The sequence below is a fragment of the Nannospalax galili genome, unplaced genomic scaffold (assembly GCF_000622305.1).
Source record: "Nannospalax galili isolate Female #2095 unplaced genomic scaffold, S.galili_v1.0 scaffold577, whole genome shotgun sequence".
Lineage (NCBI taxonomy): Eukaryota > Metazoa > Chordata > Mammalia > Rodentia > Spalacidae > Nannospalax > Nannospalax galili.
The window spans coordinates 121,009-146,221 of NW_008340387.1; the positions used below are offsets into that span (position 1 = coordinate 121,009).

The 25,213-nt window shown below is 38.3% G+C and overlaps 1 protein-coding gene across 2 annotated transcripts in view; it reads left to right on the top strand.

Annotated features, from left to right (window-relative positions):
* Foxj3 (forkhead box J3) overlaps positions 1–25,213 on the top strand; it is a 127,697-nt gene that overhangs the window by 46,181 nt on the left and 56,303 nt on the right. For both annotated transcript variants that reach the window (XM_008835412.2, XM_008835413.2), the window contains exon 4: positions 4,338–4,412. In XM_008835412.2, coding sequence (XP_008833634.1) covers positions 4,338–4,412 — 75 coding nt within the window. The remainder of the gene's footprint in view (positions 1–4,337; positions 4,413–25,213) is intronic.

A 25,213-nucleotide genomic window follows, 5' to 3' on the forward strand; every position in this document is an offset into this window, starting at 1 on the left:
TTCCTCCATTTAAATGATGGTGGCTGTGGGTTTGTTGTATATAGTTTTAATTATGTTGAAGTATGTTCCCTCCAGTCGAATTCCCTCTAGGACTTTGAACATAAATGCATATTGAATTTTGTTAAAAGTCTTTTCTGCATCTATTGAGATGGAGATTTGGTTTTTGTCTTTGAGTCCATGTATATGATTAATGACATTTATTGACTTGTGTATATTGAACCATCCGGGCATCTCTGGAATAAAGCCTACTTGATCATGGTGAATGATCTTTTTGATGTACATCTGTATGTGGTTTGCAAGTATTTTCTTGAGAATTTTTGCCTCTATGTTCATTAAAGATACGGGGCTATAGTTTTCCTTTTTCATTGTGTCTTTACTCAGTTTGGGTATTAGAATGATGCTGGCTTCTTAGAAGGAATTTGGGAGTTCTCTGTTTCCATCGTTTTGAATAATATAAGTAGTATTGGTTGGAGGTCTTCTTTAAATGTCTGGTAGAATTCTGCTGTAAATCCATCTGGGCCTGTGCTTGTTTTAATTGGGAGGCTTTGTATTACTGTTTCAGTTTCCTTGTATGTTATGGGTTTGTTTAAACTGTTGATCTCTTCTTGGTTTAACTTTGGTGGTTCCCATGATTTTAGGTAGCCATTTCTCTTAGATTTTCAAATTTAGTAGCGTATAGATTTTTAAATATTCCCTTATAATGGTCTGGATCTTTTGGGTGTTGTGATGTTTCCTCTTTCATCTCTGATTATGTTGATTTGGATTTGCTCTTTCTTCTTTTGGTTAACTGGGCTAAGGGTCTGCCTATCGTTTAGCTTTTCAAAAAACCAGCTCTTAGATTGTTTTCTTTGTTGCTATTTCATTAATTTCTGCTCTGATTTTTGTTATTTCTTCTCTTCTGCTAGGTTTGGATTTCATTTGTTCTTGCCTTTCCAGCATCTTTAGTTGTAGTGTTACGTCATTTATTTGGGCTCTCTCTAATTTTTTAATGTAGGCACTTAGAGCTATAAATTTCCCTCTTAGGACTGTTTTGAAAGCATCCCCGAGGTTGTGTTGTGTTGTATTATTATCCTTTTTGTTGAATTTCAGGAATTCTTTTATTTCTTTCTTAATTTCTCCTTTTACCTACTCATTGTTTAGGAGTGTGTTGTTCAATCACCACGTGTTCATATAGTGAATAGGGCTTTGTCCAGTGTTGATTTAGAGCTTTAGTGCATTGTGGACTGATAGAATGCATGGAATTATTTCAGTTTTTTTTTTTTTTTTTTTTTTTTTTTTGTGCCCCAGTATATGGTCGATTTTGGAGAGTGGCCCAGTGTGGTCAATTTTTGAAAAAGTTCCATGTGGTGCTGAATAGAAAGTGGTGCTTAGGTGGAATATTCAGAAGACGTCTGTTGGGTCCATTTAATGTATGGTATCATTTAATTCAGATGTCTCTCTGTTCATTCTTTGTTCTGTTGACCTGTCTTTGAAGTGAGACAACAAAAGGATGAATTTTGTTTCTTAATCCATTCTTCTGGGCTGTGTCTTTTGTCTGGGGAGTTCAGTCCATTGTTACTTAAAGTTACTATTAAAAGATGTATATTGGTTGCCATCATTTTAATTTCTGTTTGCATTCGTGATCTAATTTTGTGTTTTCACAGTTATTCTTTAGTTTCTTTCTGTTGCCTCTTGGGTATTTTATCAGATATTAGAATTGCAACCCATGCTTGTTTCTTAGTGCCATTTGCTTGGAGTATTCTTTTTCATCTTTTTACCTTGAGGTAGTGCTTGTCCTTGAAGGTGAGATGGGTTTCTTACAGTCAGCAAAAAGATGGATTTTCTTTTTTAAAAAAATTATTTATTTATTTATTTATCTATTTATTTTGGTCTTTTTGAAACAGGGTCTCCCTGTAACCCCAGCTTACCCAGAACTTGCTATATAGACCAGGCTGTCCTTGAATTCACAGAGATCCACCTGCCTCTGCCTCCCAAGCACTGGGACTAAAGGTGTATGCCACCATGCCCGGCACAAGATTTTGTTTCTTAACCCATTTGCTTAGCCTTGTTATTTGACCGGGGCGTTCAGTCCATTGATATTTAAGGTTATTATTGAAAGATGTGTATTGGTTGCCGTCATTTTGCTGTTTGTGTTCTTTGTCTAATTTTGTGTTTCCTCAATTACAGCTTTATTTATTTTCTTTGGTTTCTCCTGGGGTATAGTTGTTTCTCTCTCTGCTCTCTGTATTGCTTCAAGATTTGAAAGGCTGGTTTTATCGACATGAACTCTTTCGGAGTATTTGTGTCATGGAAGATTTTTCTTTCCCTGTCAACTGTAATAGACATTTTTGCTGGGTAAAGTATTCTTCGCTGGCATCTATTGTCATGTAGAACTAGAAATACCTTGGTCCAGGCTCTTCTGGCTTTCATAATTTGCATTGATAAGTCAGCTGTAGATGGGCTTTCCTTTGTATGTGACTTGTTTTTCTTTTGCTGCTTTCACTATTCTCTCTTTGTTCTGTACATTTAGTGTTTTTACTGTGATATGTTGTGGGGAGTTTCTTTTCTGATCCTGTCTATTTGGTGTTCCATGTGCTTCCTGTATTTGTATGGAGATGTCTTTCCTTAATTTCTGGAAATCTCTTCCATAATCCTGTTTAAGATCTGGTCGATACTCTTAACCTGAAATTCTTCTCCTTCCTCTATTCCTATGATCCATAGATTTGGATGGCGCAGCCACGGCGAGGGTCTCAGGTCAGTGCCACCCAAGTTCCTAAGGCCAAAAGCATTCTTAGAAGATTCCAGACCTAAGGAGAAAGTCTGAAAACTTCTGATCCACATTGGAGTTGGGCCACCGCGGAACTCCTGAAGACAAAAACAATCCGGCCTTGACAATATAAAATCAAAAGAGAGAACCAGAAGCTTAGACAAACCAACTCTTCATTCTGAATTTTCTTCAATGTTTCTCTTTTGTGAATTCATTCAAAAGTTTATCCCTATCTTCTTTTAGTTCTTTGAATTGTTTGTTCGTGTGTTCTTTAAATTCGTTGGATTCCTTGATCATGTTTATGACTGTTCTTTTTTTAAAAAAAATCTTACTATTTTTATTTTATGTGGATGTGTGTATTGCCTATGTGTAGGTAAGTGCACCCGTGTCGTGCAATGCCCACAGAGGTCAGAAAAGGCTGTGGGATTGCCTGGAACTGGAGTTATGGACAGTTGTTAGTTGCCACGTGGGTGCTGGGATTTGAACCCAGGTCTTCTGCAAGAACAGTCAGTGTTCTTAACTGCTGAGCCATCTCTCCAGCCCCATGGTTGTTCTTTTAAATTCAGTGTCCTGGGTTATTTCTCTGGGGGTTCTCCTTGTAGAACTCTTCTACAGAACTGGTAGAGTTTGGTGTGGACATAGTGTTTTGGCTTTCCATTTTATTATTATTTCGTTATGATTTTGGCATGTGAATTTCTTTTGTTGTTTTTGATTCTGATAAGAGAATTAAGTTGAAGTATACTTCTGTTTATGTTATCGGGGTGCCTAGGTTCTTTCCTCACTGATTGTGTAAAAGCTGGTTGGTATAGGTTTCAAGTTCTCTCAGGTTTTATTTTGGAGGGAACTGATGGCTTCAGGTCAGCACCCACAGAAACCCAAGTCAGGTTCCAGTCAGGTACCCTCAGGCTTCCTTTACCACGTGGAGGCAGGATCTGGGCACTCTCAGGCAGTGCTCTGCGTTTTCAACCCCTATGCCAGAGGGAGGCCAGAACTGAGCACTCTCTAGAGGTTTGCTGAATTCAGAGTAGCTACACCAATGGAGATTGAAACCCACCCTTTCAGGCTGTCTGCTAGGATCTCAGCCTTAGCCTACCATAGCCAGGTCTGCCCTGGGGCCTTGGGGCGGGCGAGGCTCAGGAAATCCCAGGTAGGGGGATGGGTATGGTACAATTGGGGGGAAGCTCACCTCCACGTGAAGGCAGGATCTGGGCCTTCTCAGGCAGTCCCCTGTGTTCTCAGCCCTTATGCCAGAGGGAGGCCAAAACCCAACAATCTCTGGCAGTCTGCTGAGATCACAGCCACTACACGCATGGAGGTCAGAGCCCACCTCTCAGGCTGTCTTGCCCTGCACCTTCTTATCAGTCAGAAAGATGATTACATTATCATAAAATCCACTAGAAATTATTCCAGTAACTTTATAGTATTTATGGCTAATTTGAAAACCAGAGATGTTTAAGCTTGAAGGTCATTTTAAAGTTAATACAATTTTAACTTCAATTCATAAAAATATTAGGTTTATTATTTGTTTTAAAGTTGGAGTGGGTTATTTTGTATCCCATTGACCTAGTGGTGTTTTCTTTTTTAATTTCAGAATTCCATACGGCATAATCTGTCATTGAACAAATGTTTTCTTAAAGTGCCTCGATCCAAGGATGACCCTGGAAAGGTAGGACACATTTTTAAAAATGAAGCATTTGGATTCTTCTGTGTGTCCGTTAGCATGTTTGAATCAAGAACTTGTGTAGCTCATTGGTCATGAACCTCTGTACAGCAAATCTCCTCTCTACCCCTGGTTTAGGTGGCATGTCAAGGGCCAGCCTGTGAGGGAGAGCTTGTCTCTAAGCAGTAAGCCAACCCCAGCCTGTCATCAATTGCTTTCTTTTTTAAAATTCTTTTTGTCTCTCTGTCTTTTTACTTTCTGTTTGTTTTGTTTTTGAAACGGGGGCTCCCTGTAGCCCCAGCTGGCCTGGAACTTACTATGTAGACCAGGCTGGCCTCGATCTTACAGAGATCTGTCTCTCTCCCAAGTGCTGGGATTCCCACTATACTTGGCTTGTTTGCTTTTTCTTATTTAGTGTTTGTTAGGTTGCTTTCTTAAGTGTTGTGCTTTGAATCTTATTTGGTGTTTGAACTGCTTGTCGGGAACTACAATCTATTACCTATTACTGTGCTGTGTGGAACTATAATTGGCAAGCAGGAAAGTAGTCTACCCTTGCAATAAAATGGTTTCTGTTTCTACTCCATTTTCTTAATTGAAATGAATAATGAACATTACCTGAATTTCTGACTATGTAACTAATTACAAAGGCAGTTGGAAAGCCATTAAAAACAGATCTTACACTGTAAGTTTCATTTCCTTTGCACAGAAGATAAGCTTCTTTCCTTCTTTACTTAAATGGCACCATGGGATAAAGGCAGACTTTAAAAACATGCTTCATTTTGCAGTTACTTTTGGACCTATGTTTATTTTGGTCATGTGTAGTTAAAACAGAGAGGGTCTTGAGAGAGCTCATTTGTTAAGAGTGCATACTGCTCTTGTAGAGGACCTGAGTTTGCCTCATAACTGCCAAACTGACATCCTCTCCTGGCCTCTGTGAGTAAGTACTGCACTCATGTACATATAAACACAGAAGTATGCACATAATTACAGACAAACCTTGTAAAAGAATACAGAGAAAAGTACTGAGAGATGTAAGCTTTCAGTTTTTACCATTTGTCTGTAGTGTTAATGTCTTATATGTGCCAAACATGTCATTGTTCTCACTAGTTTGGGTAATAATGTTTAATCTTATAAAGTACATTTATGATAATATGGTCATTTTTCATTTTGAGTTTCAAGCTAAGTTTGAATAGTCATTGTTTTTATTGATTATGGTTAGAAGTAGATACTATAAATTTGATCTTTCACATAACACATTTATGTGAATTAAGTCATTTACTTGATAGAATGAAATTTTGTTTTGAAAGAAAAAATGTTGTAGAAGGTTGAAGAGATGGCTTAGTGGTTAAGAGCACTTACTGCTCTTTCAGAGGACCCAGGTTCGGTTCTCAGCACTCATGGCAGCAAACAACTAACTGTTGGTAACTCCATTTCTACGGTTCTGACACCCTCTTCTGACCTCCATGGGTATTGCATGCATGAGTGCACTACATGCAGGCCAAACCCTCATATACATAAAAAAAAATAATTAAAATGCTTTGGAAACCTCAGTGAATACCCCATTTTATAAAAGAGATAGCTAAGACCAGATAATAAGGAGTGGTAAGTTGTTCAGGCTCAGTGTGGAATTAGAACTGGTCTGATTTACATACTTAGTGGTTGCAGAAAGCTAGTGCAAACTAACTTATGGGGGGAAATACTTCAGGAAGTGCTGAAACCAGGTTCTTAGCTTTGCCATTAGTTATGTCTCTTTCTCGTCCCTATCTCTGCTAAGTACTTTGATGACTTCATTGTTAGATCAGTTAAAGGCAGGATGAGTTGTGGCTTCTATTATGCTATTTACTAGCAGTAGAACTTGTCTTCTGTGTCCCTCCCCTCCTTCCAAGTCACCTTTAGTCCTCAGAGTCTCAGAATGAATGCTTAACAAGTGAAATACACTTGGTTTCTTGGTTTGTAATTGAGTGCTTTTTCCATAATAGCAGTCTTCCTTGAGGGGAGGCCAAAATACTAGTTCAGCTTGGGTACTTATGATTTGTTTTTGTTTTCTTTTCTTTTTGTATTACAGTGTTTCCTGGCATTTGAGGAGCTTTTCCAAAACCACCCTCACCACAGTGGGAGAAAGCCATTGAGCCAAGGTGGGGTGGGAATAGATTTTGTTTCTGGGTATGGACTTTATCCCCTTAGGATTTTGCTAGCTATGGCCTTGACCCAGTAGGCCTAAGAAGTAGCAGTAACTAAGATCTTCTTCCCTGTGTTTTCATGGCGTGGTGTCCTTCATTGGGTTACTACCATGGGGTATAAAGACCAACCTAGAGTTGAAGTGCATTGTTGAGTTACAGATGTTTGTATGTAACTATTTCTTCCTTACTCTTCTTCATGTAAGAAGTTATCAAAAAGCCCTCAAGGTATTTGGTACCTTCTTAATGTACAGTAATGGCCTGAAAAGGGACCTCTGCTCTCTGAAGCTCATTTCAAATACATTGTTGCTGGTTTTTGTTTTGTTTTGTTTTTTAAAGAAAGAATGTAAAATTCTTTTTTTCTTTCTTAGAGTCCTTTCGAAATCTCCTGCATTCTTTCTCTGTTTTTAAACTGTCTTTTATCTTTTCTGTATTTTTGTTTGATTTCCTTTTGGTTTCTTTCTTTTTTTCTTCTTTTGAGACAGGGTCTCACTGTGTAGCTTTGGCTAGCCTTGAACTCAGAAAGCAGCCTGCCTCTGCTGGGATTAAAGGTGTGTGCCACCATGCCTGGCTTGTCTGATGTCTTGGTCTACAACTTTCTTTGTAAAGATTATCTTGTTCTTCAGTTGTAGGTATCTTAAAGTCAAGTGCCTGCTTGCTTGCATTATAAAAGAACAAGTAATTGACTAAATCTAGAAAAGATAGCTGTCCCGTACTGTTTTCCAGCTCAGCCTTTCAACATTTTTCTTTTCCAATTCAGAAAAACATTTCAATGTGGAAGGGATTGAAGGATTATAGGAAGTAGTTCTAACCCTTAGCGTGAACAACTGTCACAATAGCTGAGAAGTTGGGCTCCACCTGCCTATTCTAGGAGAAATAATGACAGTTAATTTATATTGCCTGGAAATGGAAGGTTATGTAAAGGCACCATGCCTTTGCAGATTTTGGTCTCTTGATTGGTAAGAAAACTTACTGTATATAGAAGCAACTTGGGAAACTTCTGAGATTGAGGTGTTTTCTTTTGTTGTTGTTTTTCTACTTTTATATCCTCTCTCTGACTTAGTGTAAAGGGCCATAGCATAGTTAATTCATTGCTTTCTTTTCAAATGAGATTGTGTGTGTGTGTGTGTGTGTGTGTGTGTGTGTGTGTGTGTGTGTTTGTGAAGCAGAAACTTTGCTAATGGTGGATACTTCCTTTGTACCAAAAGGCCAATGTCTCACTCTGCTGGGTCTTGGAGGCCATTTTAAAGACTGAAAATGAAGCCAAATGAAAGTGTCTGGGAGCCTCCCTATTGTAAATTAGCTATTATTCACTGATAGCTCCATTTGGAGCATCTTATTTTAAAAAGATGAAGAGAAACTATAGATTTGAGGACATAAACTATAATATTAACAGATGAACAGTTTTGCAGGAATCAGGTATTTACCCTGAAGAAGGAACACAGTGTAGTTTACACCCGTCTTAAATGTCTGCATGTGTGAGAAAGAAGCTAGCTGCTTAGCACTGTCTTTGTATAAAGCTAAAGACAAAGCTTAAGGATAACCAGGAGTTTGGTAGGACAAAAGAGAAGCCATCATGTTTATTGGAGTGAAAAAACAGCAGTTTGTAGAAAAGGCTTTAGAGTTTGCCATTTCTGAAGTATTCGAGTAAATTGCTAGACTTAGTGGTTTTAAGTCATCAGATGTAAGAACCACAGTTGCCGTCTGGGCATAGGACATAATAAAGTTTATTGAAGGAACAGTGAGACCAAAGTTTTAAGCAGAATCAAGAATTAGAAATTAATACTGAGATCAAAGAATAAAGAAAAAAAATTGACACCAGTGAGTGATTGTCAAGGCAAAGGTCAGCTCTGAATGTAAGGTCAGCCAGTAGGAAAAGTAAAGTGTAAAAGTCAAGAGTAGTGGGCATGGTAAGTGCACCCTGTGGATGCAGTGTCCACAGAGATCAGAAGAGGGTGTGGGATCCCCAGAAATGGAGTTACAGATGATTGTTAGCTGCCATGTGGGTGCTGGGAATCAAACCCAGCTCCTCTGTAAGAGCAACCCGCGCTTTTAACTGCTGAGCCATCTCTCCAACCCTGATGTGTTGGATAGCTTTAGTTGTCAAGTTGACATACCTAGATAGAGAGAGCCTCAATTGGGGAACTGCCTCCATTGGGCTGGCCTGTGGCCATATCTGTGGGGTATTTTCTGGATTGTTGAGTGATGTGGGAGGGCACAATCCACTGTGGGCGGTACCATCCCTGGGCAGGTGATCCTGTATTATGTAAGAAAGCAGACTGAGCATGGGGCAGGGGAGCAAGCCAGTAAACAGCGTTCCTCCATGACCTGTGCTTCAGTTCCTGCCTCCAGGTACCTGCCCTGAGTTTCTACCTTGGGCTCCCTGATGAACTGTAACCCAGGAGATGTAAGCCAAATAAACCCTCCCCACCCCCAAAACAAAATAACACAAAACAAAACAGTAGTGGGCATGATGGCACATACTTGTAGTTCCAATATCAGGAGGCTAAGGCCAGCCTGGGCTACACAGTGAGACTCTTCTTTCTTTACAAAACTAAAACATGGGCTGGAGAGATGGCTTAGTGGTTAAGAGCACTGGCTGGCTGCTCTTGCAGAGGATCTGGCTTTGAATCCCAGCACCCACATGGTAGCTAACAACCATTCATAACTTCAATTCCAGAAGATCCATCACCTTCCGAGCTTCGTGGGCACTATATGACATGGGTGCGCTTACATGCATGTAGACAATACACTCATACACAAATAAATAAATTAAATAAATAAATAAATGAAAATCTAAAACAAAACAAAACACCAACCAAACTAAAACAGGGTTTGGAGAGATGCCTCAGTGGTTAAGTGCATCTGCTATTCTTGCAGAAGACCAGAGTTCAGTTCCCAGCATCCATGTTAGGTGGCTTACAACTACCTGTAACTCCAGCTCCAGGGTGTCCGATACTCTCTTCTTGTCTCTGCAGGATGGAGTCTCTCTCTCTCTCTCTCTCTCTCTCTCTCTCTCTCTCTCTCTAATGGTGATAACAGATATTCCAAAGATTTGAAAGACTGAGTTAGGTAGGGATGAGAGCCAGATTCAGAGATGTTGTGCTGTTGAAACAGAAAGGTGGTGATGTAAGTTCTGACATGAACCGTGGGTAAGGACAGTTTACGTTCATCTGCCTTTTACTGCACGTGCACTGCCACACTTTGTTGTTCACCCCCCCCCCCCATTTTCAGATCTAAGCTTATTTTTTTTAACAAAGCACTTAACCTTGAAATCAGTACAAGTTTGTTTGGTAAAAGTCTCTTTCAGGCATACAGTTATAGAAAGTTTGAGAAGCACACCTTGTAACAACCAGTGCTATGGTCAAGGTATAGAAATATATTCTATACTGCCTTTGGTACTCAGTCTCCCCTTTTTTGAGGCCCTCACAGCTACTGATCTGTTTTCTGTCTCTTACAATTTTGTTTTTTCCAGAATGTCATGTGAATGGGACTCTTTAACAGTACATAGTCTTTTTTAGTCAACCTTCTTGAGCATAGTGATTTTGAGATTTATTGAGTTGTGGATATCAACAGTTTACTGTTTGATTGTATTGCATATATTTATTTCATTCTATGGACTCTCCCACACGAAACAACTATTTGAAGGCTATGAGAGTCATTACTAGTCAGAAGTTAATTTGCCTATCAAATTCTTTCCAGCTTAAACTAAATAATTGACAAATACTAAGAAAAAGAAAGCCTAAAGCAATAGCCCTAAACTGCTTTTTGAGTGGATTTCATAATAAAGATAGGTGAGCTTTTGTGTCTCTCTTAGACATTCATTGTGATGTAGTAAAACTTTGTCTTCAACTTCAAAAAAAGTTGACTGAATTAGGTTAAGGCACTGATTATTTAAAAATACAATCACTTAAGATACTTTTATAGGTTCTTAACATTTAGAGGAGTTATTTATTGAATCAGTATGCTAATTACAGATTTTAAATCTATTGAGTAGGAATAAATTATTTAACTGTATCTTTAAGCATCATTTACTTAATTTGGTAATTATTGTATTTAAAAATGATTTAAAGAAAAAAAAAAACCTTGCCTTTGTCCCGAAAGGATGTTACAGAGGCCAGAGCTAGCCTGGGGTAGTTCATACATTCATTCATCCAGCCAGCCGAGCAGTCTGCTTTGATAGTCTCTTTGTGATCTAAAGAGAGTGGCTCTGCTGCTTAAAAGTAGGTACTTTTGAGAATGAAAGATGATGCTATTGATTACACTTAAACAACAGATATAAACCAGGCCTGATAGTGGAAAGTGGGGTTGCTTTCTGTATGGGCCATACAAACAGCAGTAGCATCCTAAGATGTTGGGTGGGGTCAGTGGGGTGATGGATGGCCAAATATAAACTGAGAAAGAAAAAGAAAGATTAAGATGTGGTATAAAGCCATGGAAGTCAAGGACAGAAAAGGGTTTGGTATCATTTCTGAAGTTCTTGAAATAGGTATGCATTAAGAGCTAAGGAAGACAAATAGTGTATGATGGTTTGTTTTGCCAATAGGACATATGCTTGGTAATGAAGTTAGTCAAAGTATAAAATTCATACAGTGGATTTAGGCATTTATAATTGCTAGCTACTTATGATAGGAATTGCTTTTCCTTTAATAAGTTATTACTAGCCTCTAGGATATTTATACCTAATCAATCATAGCACTTTTATTAGAATATTTTCAGCCTGTAGCTTGTTAAAAAAAAGGTCACATTGGTGTGTGATAAAGCCAAGGTACTTTGATTTAACATAAAATTTCAACAAGAAATAAAATATTAACATAAGATGCACCTTATGTAGAACGATAATCATGATGAGAATAGAGTTATTTAAGTCAGTAGTTGGTCTTTGACATGTCTTTCTTTTTGTTTTGCCCTTTTTGAGACAGGGGCTCTTGTTCAAGTTGGACTGGAACTCACTAGATAGCCCAGACTGGCTTAGAATTCAAAGCAGTCCTTCTGCCTCAGCCTCCCAAGTGCTTGGATTATATGCATGAGCCATTACACCTGGCCGTTTGATTTCTGGTAAATTTGAATTTTCCTGATGTTTCTGGATTATTTCTATTTAATCTTTTCTATTAGTAGTACTGTGGAGTATTCATCTGGGTGCAGTTGTATTTTTTTCCCTTTAGAATTAACCTTTATTTTAGGACACCTTGAAGTTTGTAGTTGATTTCATTTTTGGAAGGTGTAGTGAAAGCTATAGAATTCCAGTTTGTCATACTTGGGACTATAGAGACTAAGCCTTTTCATCCTTGTCCCTGGGATGGGGGTTATTTATTGTACTAGAGTTGTTGGTGTGAATTAATATCTGCATTCGTATATTGCTTTGTAGAATTCAGAAGTTTTACATGCATTATCTTGATTCCAGATGAAATCTGTAGTCAAACCTGGCTTTAGATAGTGATCTTTGAGTTCTTAATAGATTTTTTTCATAAGTTCACATAACCTTCATATAATAGAGCTTCTAGAAATGGAATCTTTCAGTGTATAGACATGTATTCATACTTGTCACTCAACACATTGTCTGTGCTGCTGCTTAAACAACACCATTTTATGCATGTATACTTTTTTAAAGCATTTATTTGTTGAGTTCTCTTCAGTTTTGGACTATGATTGGAAAACTACTAGGAAATTCAAGTACAAGTTTTCTGTGAACATTTGCTTTCCGTCCTCTTGAGTAATGAGTTGAAGAATTGCTGTGTCTGAGGGCAGGCAGAAGATTATAAGAAACTGCTCATCCTTTTCCCAAAGGGTTGTACTACTTTGCTTTCTCACAGTAATGCATGAGTTCACCAGCAGTTCATCATTAGCTGACTTTAACTGGTGTGACGCAGTATTTCATAATTTAGATTTGCATAGTCCTAATTATCACTGGTTTTTGGACATCTTTTCATGGACACATGTTTGTGTATGTATGTAGTCATTCATTCACTCATTCATTAATTCTGAAAGTTCTTTTAAAAATCTTTACTTTTGGGGCTGGAGAGATGGCGCAGAGGTTAAGAGCTGACTGCTCTTGCAGAGGACCCGGGTTCGATTCCCAGCACCCACATGGTGGCTACGAACCATCCTTAACTCCAGTTCCAGGGGAATCCGATGCCCTCTTCTGACCTCCGTGGGATTGCACAACACGGGTGCACTCACATACATGCAGGCAATACATTCATACACATAAAATAAAAATAGTAAATAAAGTACTTAAAATCTTTACTTTAAAAAATTTGGTATGATAGCCAGGCATGGTGGTACATACCAAGCACTTGGGAGGCAGAGGCAGAAGGATCTCTGAATTCAAGGCCAGCCCGGTCTACATAGTGAGTTCCAGGCCAGCTGGCGTTACAGGGAAACCCTGTCTCAAAAAGACCAAAAAATAAATTGTTACAATTACTGAGGGGTGTGTGTGTGTGTGTTTTTCTTCATGGAATTCTTCATAGATGTATGTTGTGAAAATATTGTCCCAGACTGAGGTTTGCCTTTTTTTTTTTTTTTTTTTTTTTTTTTTTTTTTTTTTTTTTTTGGTACCCATAGAGGCCAGAGGAAGGAGTCAGATCCCCTGGGGCTCTAGTTGCAGGCAATTATTGTGAGCTGCCTGATGTGGATGCTGGGAACCAAACTTTAGCTCTCTGCAAGATTTAAAAGAAAATGGTTTTAAAAAATATGCCTATGAGTGCTTTGCCTTGCTTGTGTGTAATGCCTGTGGAGATCAGAAGAGTATGGATCCACTGGAATTTAGTTATAGATGGTTGTTAACTGCCTTGTGGTGCTGGGATTCAAACCGAGGTCCACTGCACAAACAGCCAGTACTCTTAATTATTGAGCCATTTCTCCAGCCCCAAGGTTTGCCTTTTTAATAATGCCGTGGAAAGAGTAGAAATCTTAAATTTTAATGAAATAGAATTTATTTGTTTTTAATTTACTAGCCAGTGGTTTTTTGTGTGTGTGCTTTGTGGGTAATCCACCAGTATTTGGTAAATTTTATATTTTACATTTAGGTTCATGATACATTTCATATTAATATTTATGTGTGATACATTTAGTCTTCCTGGTGACTGGTTCTTTTATGAACTGCTTTCTTATTATTTGTTTATTTGTTTGTTTATTTATTTATTTGAGACAGGGTCTCACCTTGTCCCCTTAGCGGGCCTCTGGTAAGAGGCCACTCTGTAGAGAAGAGAAGAGAATAAATGCTCATAGACTTGCTTATTTGGAAAGGTCTTTGTGTCACCCTCAGAGGCTTTTTCTGAACGACTCCTGTTTGCAGGGTGCTTCTACTTTGAGATGTTGAAGCTATTCCTTTGTTTGTGGCCTGATGAAAAGTCAGGTGCCATTCATGTTTTGTTTTGCTGTGTGTAAAGTATGTCCCTTGTCCCCATTTTTTGGTGACAAGGATGTTTTCTTTTTATCTTGGGATCTCAGCAGTTGTACAATAATGTGTTTCTGAGTAGTTTTCTTTTTGTTTATTCTGTTTGAGATTTGGAATCAGTACAAGGAGTTTTTCACCTGAATTTGGGATATTTCAGGTTACTATTTCTTAAAAATCTACTTGGCCTTATATTTCTCCTCCTTAGTGTGATGAATTGTTTAATACTGTTTCACAAGGCCCTGAAGTTTTATTCATTTTTCTCATTCTCTCTTTGTTTTCTCATATTGGCTCATATCTACTGGCCTTGTGCTTTGATTCTGTCCAGTCTGTTAAGCAAATCTATTCAACTTCTATTTCAGTTATTAGATGCTTTAATTCTAGAATTTCAATATTTGTTTCTTTCTTTTTGTGTATTGGTGAAACAACTTCAGGTAGTTGCTTTGATGTAACATTAAAACTTCTGTTGTGTTCCTAACCAGTGGGACATGAGAAATGACCTGAGGGTTTTATTATAAGAAGGTATTTTTATTTTGCTCTAGATATTGTATAGGAACACCATGAACCTAATCCAGTCTTTTATCGTCCTTATATCATCAGTGATATTTTGAGAATCTGGGTTTTTACATGAGAAAAAAGAAATGAGAAGATTTTGTGTGTTTGAGACAGAATCTCACTAATGTAATCTTGACTGGCCTGGAACTCTCTTTGTAGACCAGGCTGGCCTAGAACTCACAGAGCTCTGTCTGGCTCTGCCTCTGGAGTGCTGGGATTAAGGGAGTACAACACCATACCAAGCTAGAAGAAATGTTTTTTAAATTGTTTAAATGAGCTGGGTGTAGTAGCACACACACATTTAATCCCAGCACTTGAGAGGCAGGGGCAGGCCGATCTTCATAACAGATTCCAGGCCAGTTGGCTACAGAGCTCAAAAAACAAAAGAACCAAACAAAATACATTAATGATAAATACCTTGAGTTACTGTTTCACTTATAACTGGTCTCCTTTAGGTAAGGTCTCTGCCTGCTTTGTCATCTTTGGGTATGACATACAACTAAAAAAGTCAGTCTTAAGTCTGCTTCATTTCTAGCTGCAGCCTCATGCCTAAACTTTATATTTGATTATATGGGATTTGGTTCTTGCATTCATGGTAACTTTTATATCTTAACGTTTTGCCTGTTCTCTTCATTGTATCTGAAGTAGTCTCTAGTCTCCCGTTTTGCTTACTCAGTTATGTATGCTCACTTCCAGTGTCGTTCCTACTCTAGAAGAGTAAGAAAAGAACCCTGCACCCAATCATTTTCAAAGTGAATTTCTTTTGATTCCCATAACCTTTCGAACATTCTGTTCTTACAGCCCTTAAAACATGTTGCTTATCTGTATGATGATGTAACCTACTTACTTGTGAGGTTTTTTTTTGTTGACATTTCATACCTCTGTAGCACCCAGCAGAGCATCTGATTTATGGATGCTCAATGAGTGTTTATATAAGAATGTTTTGTCATTTCTATAGACCAGCTAGCTATATGAAAGTTGTTCTTTGAGTTTTGTCTTGTCTTGTTTTGTCGTTTTGTTATGTTTTGTTTTGACAGGGTTTCCCTGTAGTTCCAGCTGGCCTAGAACTCTCTTTGTAGACCAGGCTGGCCTGGATCTCCCGGAGATCCACCTGCCTCTGGTTCCTGAATGCTGGGATTAAAGGCATGTATTACCACTCCCAGGTTTAAAGTTTCTCAAACCTGGGGCTGGAGAGATGGCTCAGTAGTTTAGAGTGGTCCCAAACACCCACATGGTGGCTCACAGTCATCTGTAACTTCAGGTCCAGGGAATCTGAGTCTCGTCTGGCCTCTGTGGATGTTGCGTGACAAAGGTGTACTTAGATACATTCAGGCACATAAAATAAAAATAAAGTTTCCTAACATAATTGTACATTGATTTTCTTGCACATTTGAATTAAGGCTGGTTTTTCTGTAGATATTCTAGAAGGTATTACTTCTTTACTTTTTACTCAGATATATTTGGTCAGTAGGCTGGGATCTACTTTTTGACGTTGATTCACATTTACTTTGAATGTGTTTATTCCTCTACTAAGGAATTGTTTGACTGTGACATTGATGACTGTTGAAGAACTCTAAGTGACTAACATAGCCCAAAGGAAAGTTCCAACTCATCTAGAAATCAAGAGACTTAAATTCCATGTGGGCAACAACACCGACTTAGTTTTGTGACCAGTGACTTGGCTATAACGTACATATCTGATATTAGAGGGCCTTGATTTCATTTTTCCACTTACAGATCTCTATATTTTTGCTTAGACATAGTTTATATACCATAACATCTTTAAAAAATTTATTTTATGTATATGAGTGTATTGCCTGCACGTAGATAAGGACACCCGTGTCAGGCAATGCCCGAGGAGGACAGAGAGGCCATTGGAGTCCCTGGAACTGGAGTTACGGACAGTTGTTAGCTGCCATGTGGGTGCTGGGATTCGAACCTGGGTCTTCTGTAAGAACAACCAGTGTTCTTAACCACTGAGCCATCTCTCTAGCCCCTACCATAACATTTTTATTTCAAAGTATGTAATTCAGTGTTTTTGGCAAGCTGTTCAGCAGGGCACCTCATTCTAGGACATTTCAATTTCATCCCCTTGAAAATGAACCCTGATTCCATTAATATTTTCTTCTCATGTCTCCCATCTTAAGTTCCTGGCAGCCATTCATTTATTTTCTGTACTTATGAATTTGCCTGTTCTGGCTAGGTTATATTAACTAATGATACAATGCATAGCCTTTTGTGTTTGACTTCTTTCACAGAATAGTTCTCCGATTCATTCATATTGTAGAATGTGATGGCACTTCTTTTTTTTCAATATATTTATTGAATTTTGTGCATTTCATAGAAAACATCTTAATCATATTTAGACCCCTCCTCCTTTCTGCACCCCTCCCTCATAGCTCCCTTACAGGATTTCATGCATTCTGTCATATGTGTTAAGGCCAGTCAAGCCAAGCTTGTGTCCCCAGATGTCCCTTGGTACGAGTTGATTCAGTGGAGCCTGGTCAGCCTATCTAGTGCCACCCCCTTAAAAAAGACCCTCACCTAACTCTCCCTCACCCAGCAGTGACCAGCTGTTTATAATTCCTCGGCTAAGGTGCCTGTGTTTCCTAAAGTGGCTGGAACAGGCGCATACTACTGCAACCGGCTCATTTTCCGGAAGCCTCAATGAAATATTTTGGCTCTCTGTCTTTTATTTGCCTTTTCTTGGGCAAAGTAGGAGTGCTGTGAAAGCTAAGTGAGAGAATAAATGATTGCAAACAGCTCCAGTTTTTACTCCTTCTAGTTAAAATTCTCTTAAGTATCTAAAAATGTAGTCAATTTCTAAAGTCTTATTTAGGACTATTTGGCAGATATTTGTATATTTACTCTTTGATAAGAATTCTGGGAAATGATACAGAGTATTTTGAGGTTAAGACAAAACAATATGAAGTCTAATATTAAAGGAGGAAGTGTTCTCATGTGTTTGTCTAACCCTCAGCATGCCACCAGGGCCATCTGTCTAGTTTAGTTTTGAAGTAGTTTGAGCAGTTTTAATTACTTGTAAACATTAATGTTTTGTGATTTTTTTTTTCTGTTTTCCAAAGAACAAATAGAAATTTTGGGTGCTTTTTTAAAAAAAGAGAATATAATCTAGCTTACAGTTACTACATGGGATTTGTTTATAAATCTCAGGTACATTATGAGATGTTTAGGAATCTTATTTTCTGTACTTTGAGATGTTATAATCCTAAGAATTAGCTCATTACTCATCAGTGTCTTCCAATATGCTCCAAAACAAAAGTAGTATGAGGTAGGCACGGTGGCTCATTCCTTAATCCCAGCACGTGAGAGGTAGAGGCAGGCAGATATCAAAGAGGTTAGAAGCCAGCCTGGTCTACATGACAACTTCCAGGCCAGCCCAGGGTTAGTGAGACTTTATCTCAGAACCAAACCAAACCAAGCCAAACCAAACCAAACCAAACCACACAGCAACAAAGAATAGTAAGAATAGATTGAATGGCTCTAGAAGGGCAATTCAACAGAAACACCATCTTTGGCTGGGTGTGGTGGCTTACACATTTAATCCCAGAACTCTGGAGGCAGAGAAGTAAATGGATCTCTGTAGTTTAAGGTTAGCATGATCTGTGTAGCAAGATCCTGGGTAACCAGGGCTGCTGTACAGTGAGACCCTGTCTTAAAGAGAATCATCTTCGATCTTTCCGTTTTCTTACTGTGTTCTGCAAATTATGTCATTTTTCAAGAAGGTAGGAAAAAAACAGGCAACACATGCTAAATCTTCTAGTTTTTCTTGGACATGGTTGCTGATTACCACTGTCATTGGAATCATGAGATGAAGATGAAGAACCGGCAGTACTTCAGGCCGAATTACGACGGTGACGTTGAGTGGTTGGCATCCCGAACTAATGTGGTTTGTTTTTTTCTTTTTGAAAAAAAATAATTGGGGGCTGGAGAGATGGCTTAAAAGCACTGACTGCTCTTGCAGAGGACCGGAGTTCAATTCTGAATTAAAAAAAAAAAGAAATGAATTAATATTTCTAAGAACAAAACGTGTAACTCTGATCTATTTAGTTGTTCAACAAGAAGTTGTTCATGGTTCAATATTTTGTGACTAGAATCTGAATTACCTTGTTTTATTAGAAGGAAATAGAGTAGTATATTTTCATCTGTAATGGTGCTTGTGTACCAAAGTGTACTTGATGTTATCCTTCATTGGATCAACCTGAAATCCGATGTGTATACAAAACTGATTCTAAGGAAATAGATGATACAGAAATGAAAAAGTTAATTGGAATAATCATTTTGCTTGATATTTATAAATCTAAGTATGAGAAATGTTTTATAATTACAGAGCAATATAGCTATCCCTAAACAAAATTATGAGCCAGTATTATATTTTAAAAGCATAAGTAGAAGAAAAACTGAAAGTAAAATATTCTAGAATATGCTTGAAATTTATTTGAAATCTGGATTCAAGTATGACTACCTCATCTTCCAGAGCAAAGGGATTGTAGGAATGTGCTATCAAATACATGCCTAGCAAGTAAGTATTGCCTTCTTATGAGAAAGTGTAAGAGAAAGGGTAGAGGGTAGGCATAGTCATACACAACACCTGCAATCGTAGTGCCCTGGAGGCTGAGGCAGGAGGATCACAAGTTTGAGGCCAGACTGGGCTATGTAATAAGACTCTTGCCTCAAAGAAGACAGAGACAGGCAAAGAGACCAACATACAGACACACATTCTCTCTCTCTCTCTCTCTCTCTCTCTCGCTCTCGCTCTCGCTCTCGCTCTCTCTCGCTCTCTCGCTCTCTCTCCCTCTCTCCCTCTCCCTCTCCCTCTCTCCCAGAGATAGGAAATATGGAGTAAAAATTTATAAGATACATACGCTTGCTTTAGTTTCATGAATGGCATTTGATAAGTGGTTATAGTTAAAAGATGTTGACTATTTGTTAAAACCAGGACAATTAAAATATATAAAATGTAGTATATACAAACATGAAAATTGGGTTTGCTGGATTATTTAAATTTGTGTTTAAACTATCTCAGGGTTTTCTGCTGTCCCTAATTTGTAAAATATTTATAAGATAAAAATTGTTTGGTAATTTATTCATAGTATTCTGACCAGATCTGGGATTTGAATCTAGATACATGGATTAATAAATGGTCTCCTTTTTATAACATACGACCATCAAAGTCGTTTGTTAGAATTCAACAAGTCACCTAGGCTTGCCTAGAAAGATAGGAAGCAGTATTGGTTTGACTGAAGGAAAAGTGGAAATTACCTAGGCTACTAAATCAAGTGGAAGAGATGACATAATTTAGGAGACATGCATGTCAAAAGAAGTACATCCATACATTTTCATTGTTGATAGTGCATGTGTGAGGCCCTGGTTTCTGTCCCCTGCAAAGCCTACCTCATTCAGTGGTTAAGAGAAAATATATTTAAATATTTAATGAACAGATATTTTCATCAAGAATGTGGAGTCAGGTAGGAAAAAAAATAGAAATTATAGAATTGAAAATAAATTATCTAATGAAAAATTTATTGAATGACATTGGAGATAACAAAAAAGTAAGTCAATACATAGGAATGTCTAAGAATTAGACATGTGTGTCCAAAACCAGACCTTCAGAAAGGAAAAGATTTAAAAAAAAAAAAACCCTCAAAAGTACAAAGAGAAAAAGACAACTCCACAGTTATTGCTAGAGAATTTAATAGACTTCTGAATAAGTAATTGAGCAGGTAGGCAAAAAAGCAACAATAAAACAAACAACTAAGGATCTGAACACTGTACCTGTCAGTGCTAGGAACATTTTCTTTTTCAAATGCATGTGAGACTGCTTACCAAGACAGACCATGTAACCAAATTTCAGTAGATTTCCAAATGGTGAAAACTTTCAGAGAAACCAGTAAGAAAAAGAAATTTAGATTACCTAAAGTATTTAGAAATTAAATAATATATTTCTAAAATATTTCTCGTTCAAAGCAGGAATCACAAAGGATATTTGAAATATATTTTGGACTGAATAATAATGGAATTATCCATTCACTGCAAGGCTTAGCCAAAGCAGTGTTTTTGAAAGCAGCTTATAGTTTTAAGTACTTTGGATATAAGGAAAGATAAGAACAGTCTGAAGCTAGTTCCCAACTCATGAACCATAAGAAGCAAAGGAGGATTGAGTCCATAGTAAGTAGAAGAAAGAAAATAATAGGGCTGACCAAATGGCTTAGCAGGTAGAGGTACTTACCACCAAGCTTGGTGACCCGAGTTCAGTCCTAGGACTCTATATGGTATGGTGGAAGGAGAAAACCAACACCCACAAGTTGTCCCTCTGACTGCCACACCAGTGTTTGGGGGAGAATAAAGGCATCTAAATTCAAAAAGAATATGTAAAACTCTGTTTACAAATGTTACTGCTCTTGTAGAAAATCCCAAAGAATCTAGAGAAAAGCAACTGGAACAAGACTGTGTTTATTTTCTTCTATGTGTATGAGTATATTTCCTGCATGTGTCTAAATGCACCCATATCATACAGTGCCCTTGGAAGCCAGAAGAGGGCATTGGATCCCTTGGAACTGGAGTTACTACAGTTGTTAGCTGCCATATGGGTGCTGGGAACTTTGAGGTAGGGTCTCTCTGTACAGCCTGGCCTGGATCTCATAGATAGTGGCCTGCCTCTACCTCTTGAGTGCTGGGATTAAAGTTGTGTACCACCATGGCTGTCTGGTTTGCCTGTTTTTAAGTGAAGCAAGGACCTATATGAAAGTTAAGAATATAAACATTCTAGAAGAAAATACTGCAGAAAATATTTCTCATCTTGGCATAGGCTATGTTTTTCCTTTGAGAGAATCTTGATAAAGTGGACTCCATTGAAGTAAAAGCCTTTTTGGTCCTTAGAAGGTACTATCAATGCACCTAAACAGACTGATAGAAAATATTCATAATACATTTATCTGAAAAAGGATTCATCATTATTCAGAATATGTAAATTTTATAACACAAGAGTGGAAAATAGCCTGACATTTGAGTCCATTTATAAGGGTCTAGAAAAGGCAACATTAATCTGTAATGCTAGGAAGCAGACTTCTGATAGTATGGGATGTGGCGGGGGTCGGGGGCAAGGGAAGCATTACTTGCTGGGCAAGTTTTTAGGGCAAAGAGATTGTTCTGTATTTTGATTTTGGTGTTGCTTACAGGAGGTGTACAGTTCTCAAGATTTCTTGAATTATATGCTTTAAACAAATGCATTACAATATGCTACAGTAAAGTTGATTTTTAAAAATGATTTATTGTAAGTTAATCTAAAGAAAGAACATTGATTTCCTTAATTTAATAAATATATACACAGTCATCCAAACTAAATACTGGAATTTATTATTTCCGTAAACACTGGTTGCATTAGTTACCCTTCTCTTGCTCTGATAAAACACTGCAAGACCAACTTGGGGAGGAAAGGGTTTATTCGACTTACAACTCACAGTCCATCATCAAGGGAAGCCAAGGCAGGAACTGAAGCAGAGACCATGGAGGGCTGCTGCTTACTGGCTTGCCCCTCTGGTCTGTGCTCAACCTGCTTTCTTACACAATCCAGGACCACCTACCCAGAGGTAGAACTGGGTCCTCACAGATCACTTAGCAGTTAAGAAATTGGCATCTCTCTGGCATCTTTCTTCCTGGGTGTATATCAAGTTGACAACTGACTGTACAGCACACTGATTTTTAAAGTATCAATACAGGGTGTATTTATTGGTGGCTCAGTGGTAGAATTATTGACTCCTATGTATTATCTAGTGTGTTTTGTTATAGTTCTCATTACAACTCCATAAGATTTTTTTCTACTTTATTTTGAAATTTACTAGTTGAATCTACTTGTGAAATTATGTAAACTGTTTTGCTTGCCACCTGGATTTTCAAGGTCCTAGGGTGCAGAAACTATATGGTATTAATATAGGAAATGATTTTAGATTGAAATATCATGCATTTAATTATCAGAAGTTCAGTTAGGTAGTAATGTGTGCTTTCGGGAGCATCTGCGTTTTACATGGTTCTTGTCAAATTTATATGAGATCTGGAAGGCTCGTTAGTTGAAAAGCAGTGACCTTTGAAAGAGTAGTGTAGAGGTATATGCCGGCAGTAGCTGGGAGATCAGAGCAGTGGGCCAGCGTAGACTACTAGTGTGAGAAGTCCTGCTGTCATACTCTCTACACTCAAATTCTTGGCATAGTTTGTTGAACATTTTTTTCTTTTCCATTATGTTACAGTCTAGGCCTGAGTACTTGCATTGTACCTGGCACTGTAATTACAGAAACAAATAAAGTAGTTCTTGCTCTTGCTGTAAGGTGTGCACAACTTAGAAAGGACTACAGACTCATTTAAAAAAAAATTATTTATGGGGCTGGAGAGGTGGCTCAGCAGTAAAGATCACTGACTGCTCTTGCAGAAGACCCAGATATAAGTCTCAGCACACATGTGGTGCCTAATAACCTTCCATAACTCCACTTCCAGGGGACTCCAGCGCCCTCTTCTGACCTCTGCTGGCATTGCACAACACGGGTGCAGTAACACACATGGAGGCAATACACTCATTCACATAAAAGAATAAAGGGGCTGAAGAGCTGGCTCAGTGGTTAAGAGCACTGACTGCTCTTGCAAAGGACCTGGGTTCAATTCCCAGCACCCACATGGTGGCTAACCAACTATAACTCCAATTCCAGGGGATCTGATGCCCTCTTCTGACCTCCGAGGGCATTTCACAACATGGGTGCACTTATGTACATACAGGCAATACACACATACACATAAAAAATGAAATAATTAGAAAATAAAAGTAGTAAAATAAAATATAAAAATGATTTATTTGTATTTTATATGTTTGAGTATTGCCTGTAAGTACACCATTTTCATGCAATGCCAGTGGAGGCCAGAAGAGGGCATCAGATGCCCTGGAACTGGATTTAAAAATAATTGTTAGCCACCATGTGGGTGCTAAAAACTGAACCTGGGTTCTCTGCAAGAACAGCCAGTGCTCTTAACCACTGAGCCATCTCTCCAGCTCCCTGGCTACAGACTCAAACAAAATTGTAATGTTAAGTATAGTCAGTGGTCCAAACATAAAAATACAGAAATGTTACAGAGAAAGAATGGTAAATTGTTGGTATGGCAGGAACAGAGATTCTCTTAGTATTTGAAGTAAACTGTGAAGGTAGAATATGGTAGGTTAGTGGTAGAGTGGACAATCCAGACAGTGAAGTCACCATCTAAAGCAGGGTCCAGATGCACCATCTAAGGCAGGGTTCATGAAACTGATAATTCGGGCTGGGGGTATAGCTTAGTTAGTAGAATGCTTGTCTAGCATGCACAAAGTCCTGAGTTTGCTCTCTAGTAAAGCATATATTGGGTGTGGAGGCACCTACCATCCTGTCTCAAAAAAGGGAGCAACAAAATAGGTCAGCTGTGCCAGCCTGACAACCTGAGTTCCATATGCAGTACCCACATAAAGGTGGAAGGAGAAAATCGATCCCACAAAGTTGTCCTCTGACCTCTACATGTGCTGTGGCATGCACATTGTGGCACACAGCTGCCAACCATGTGCACGGAATAATAAAATAAAATGATTTTTTAAAAAAAGAAACTAAAATTCATGCCAGGCTCAAGTATGAAGATTGATAAAGCAGAGCTGTCTTTTCCTTTATTATCATGTGTTGCAGGAACAAACCTGCCTAGGAGCATTAATGAAATACAAGAAGGAAGGACTAAGTTTGAATAGTATTACTGCAACTAAGTATATGTAAATCTGGGATTTGCATTTTATTACTGTTTCTAAAATGCCTATTTCTCACTCTTTCCCTTTCTCATTCCCTGCTTTTTTGCCCCCCCCCATGTATGTATGTGTGTGTGCCCACATTGTGTATGCATGCATATATAAAGGCAGGATAAAGTAGGGAGAACCAGAGCTAAGGATCAAGGCATGTTTTGGTCCTGTCTCTCATGCTTGATTGCAAAAATGACTTTGTCTTTCTGAGCTTTGGTCTCCTCATCTGTTTAACATGTGAAAAATGCATGATTTGTATACTCTGTATTCAGGCACAGTTCTAGAGGGCCTGAAATGTTGTTGATGCTTAATACATACTTATAAATGAAGAAGAGGAAAACTTAAAGCAAAGAATTTATAAGCAATAAAAGATTTGTGTGCAGACCATTACTTCTCAGGATGCCCTTACATAAACTCTGTTTAGGTGGTTTGTCTTTGTAATTTTTTTTCTCTTTCATTCAGAGATTTGTGAGATCTCAGTATAGAAACTACAGTCTCTTTGTATGTAAAATACTTTAGGTTTGAATGTCATACAGTGTAATTATTAAGATTTAATTACAGGGGCTGGGGAATTATTTAGGGTTAAGATTGTTCTTACTCTGCAAGCATGACTCAGTTCGAATCCCTAGCACCTACATAAAAAGCTGGGTATGGCTGGAGAGATGGCTCAGTGGTTAAGAACACTGGTTGTTCTTGCAGAAGACCTGGGTTCTAATCCCAGCACCCACATGGCAGCTAACAACTGTCCGTAACTTCAGTTCCAAGGGATCCGACGGCCTCTTCTGACCTCTGTAGGCATTGTATGACACAGGTGCCCTACCTACATGCAGGCAATACACGCATACACATAAAATAAAAATAATAG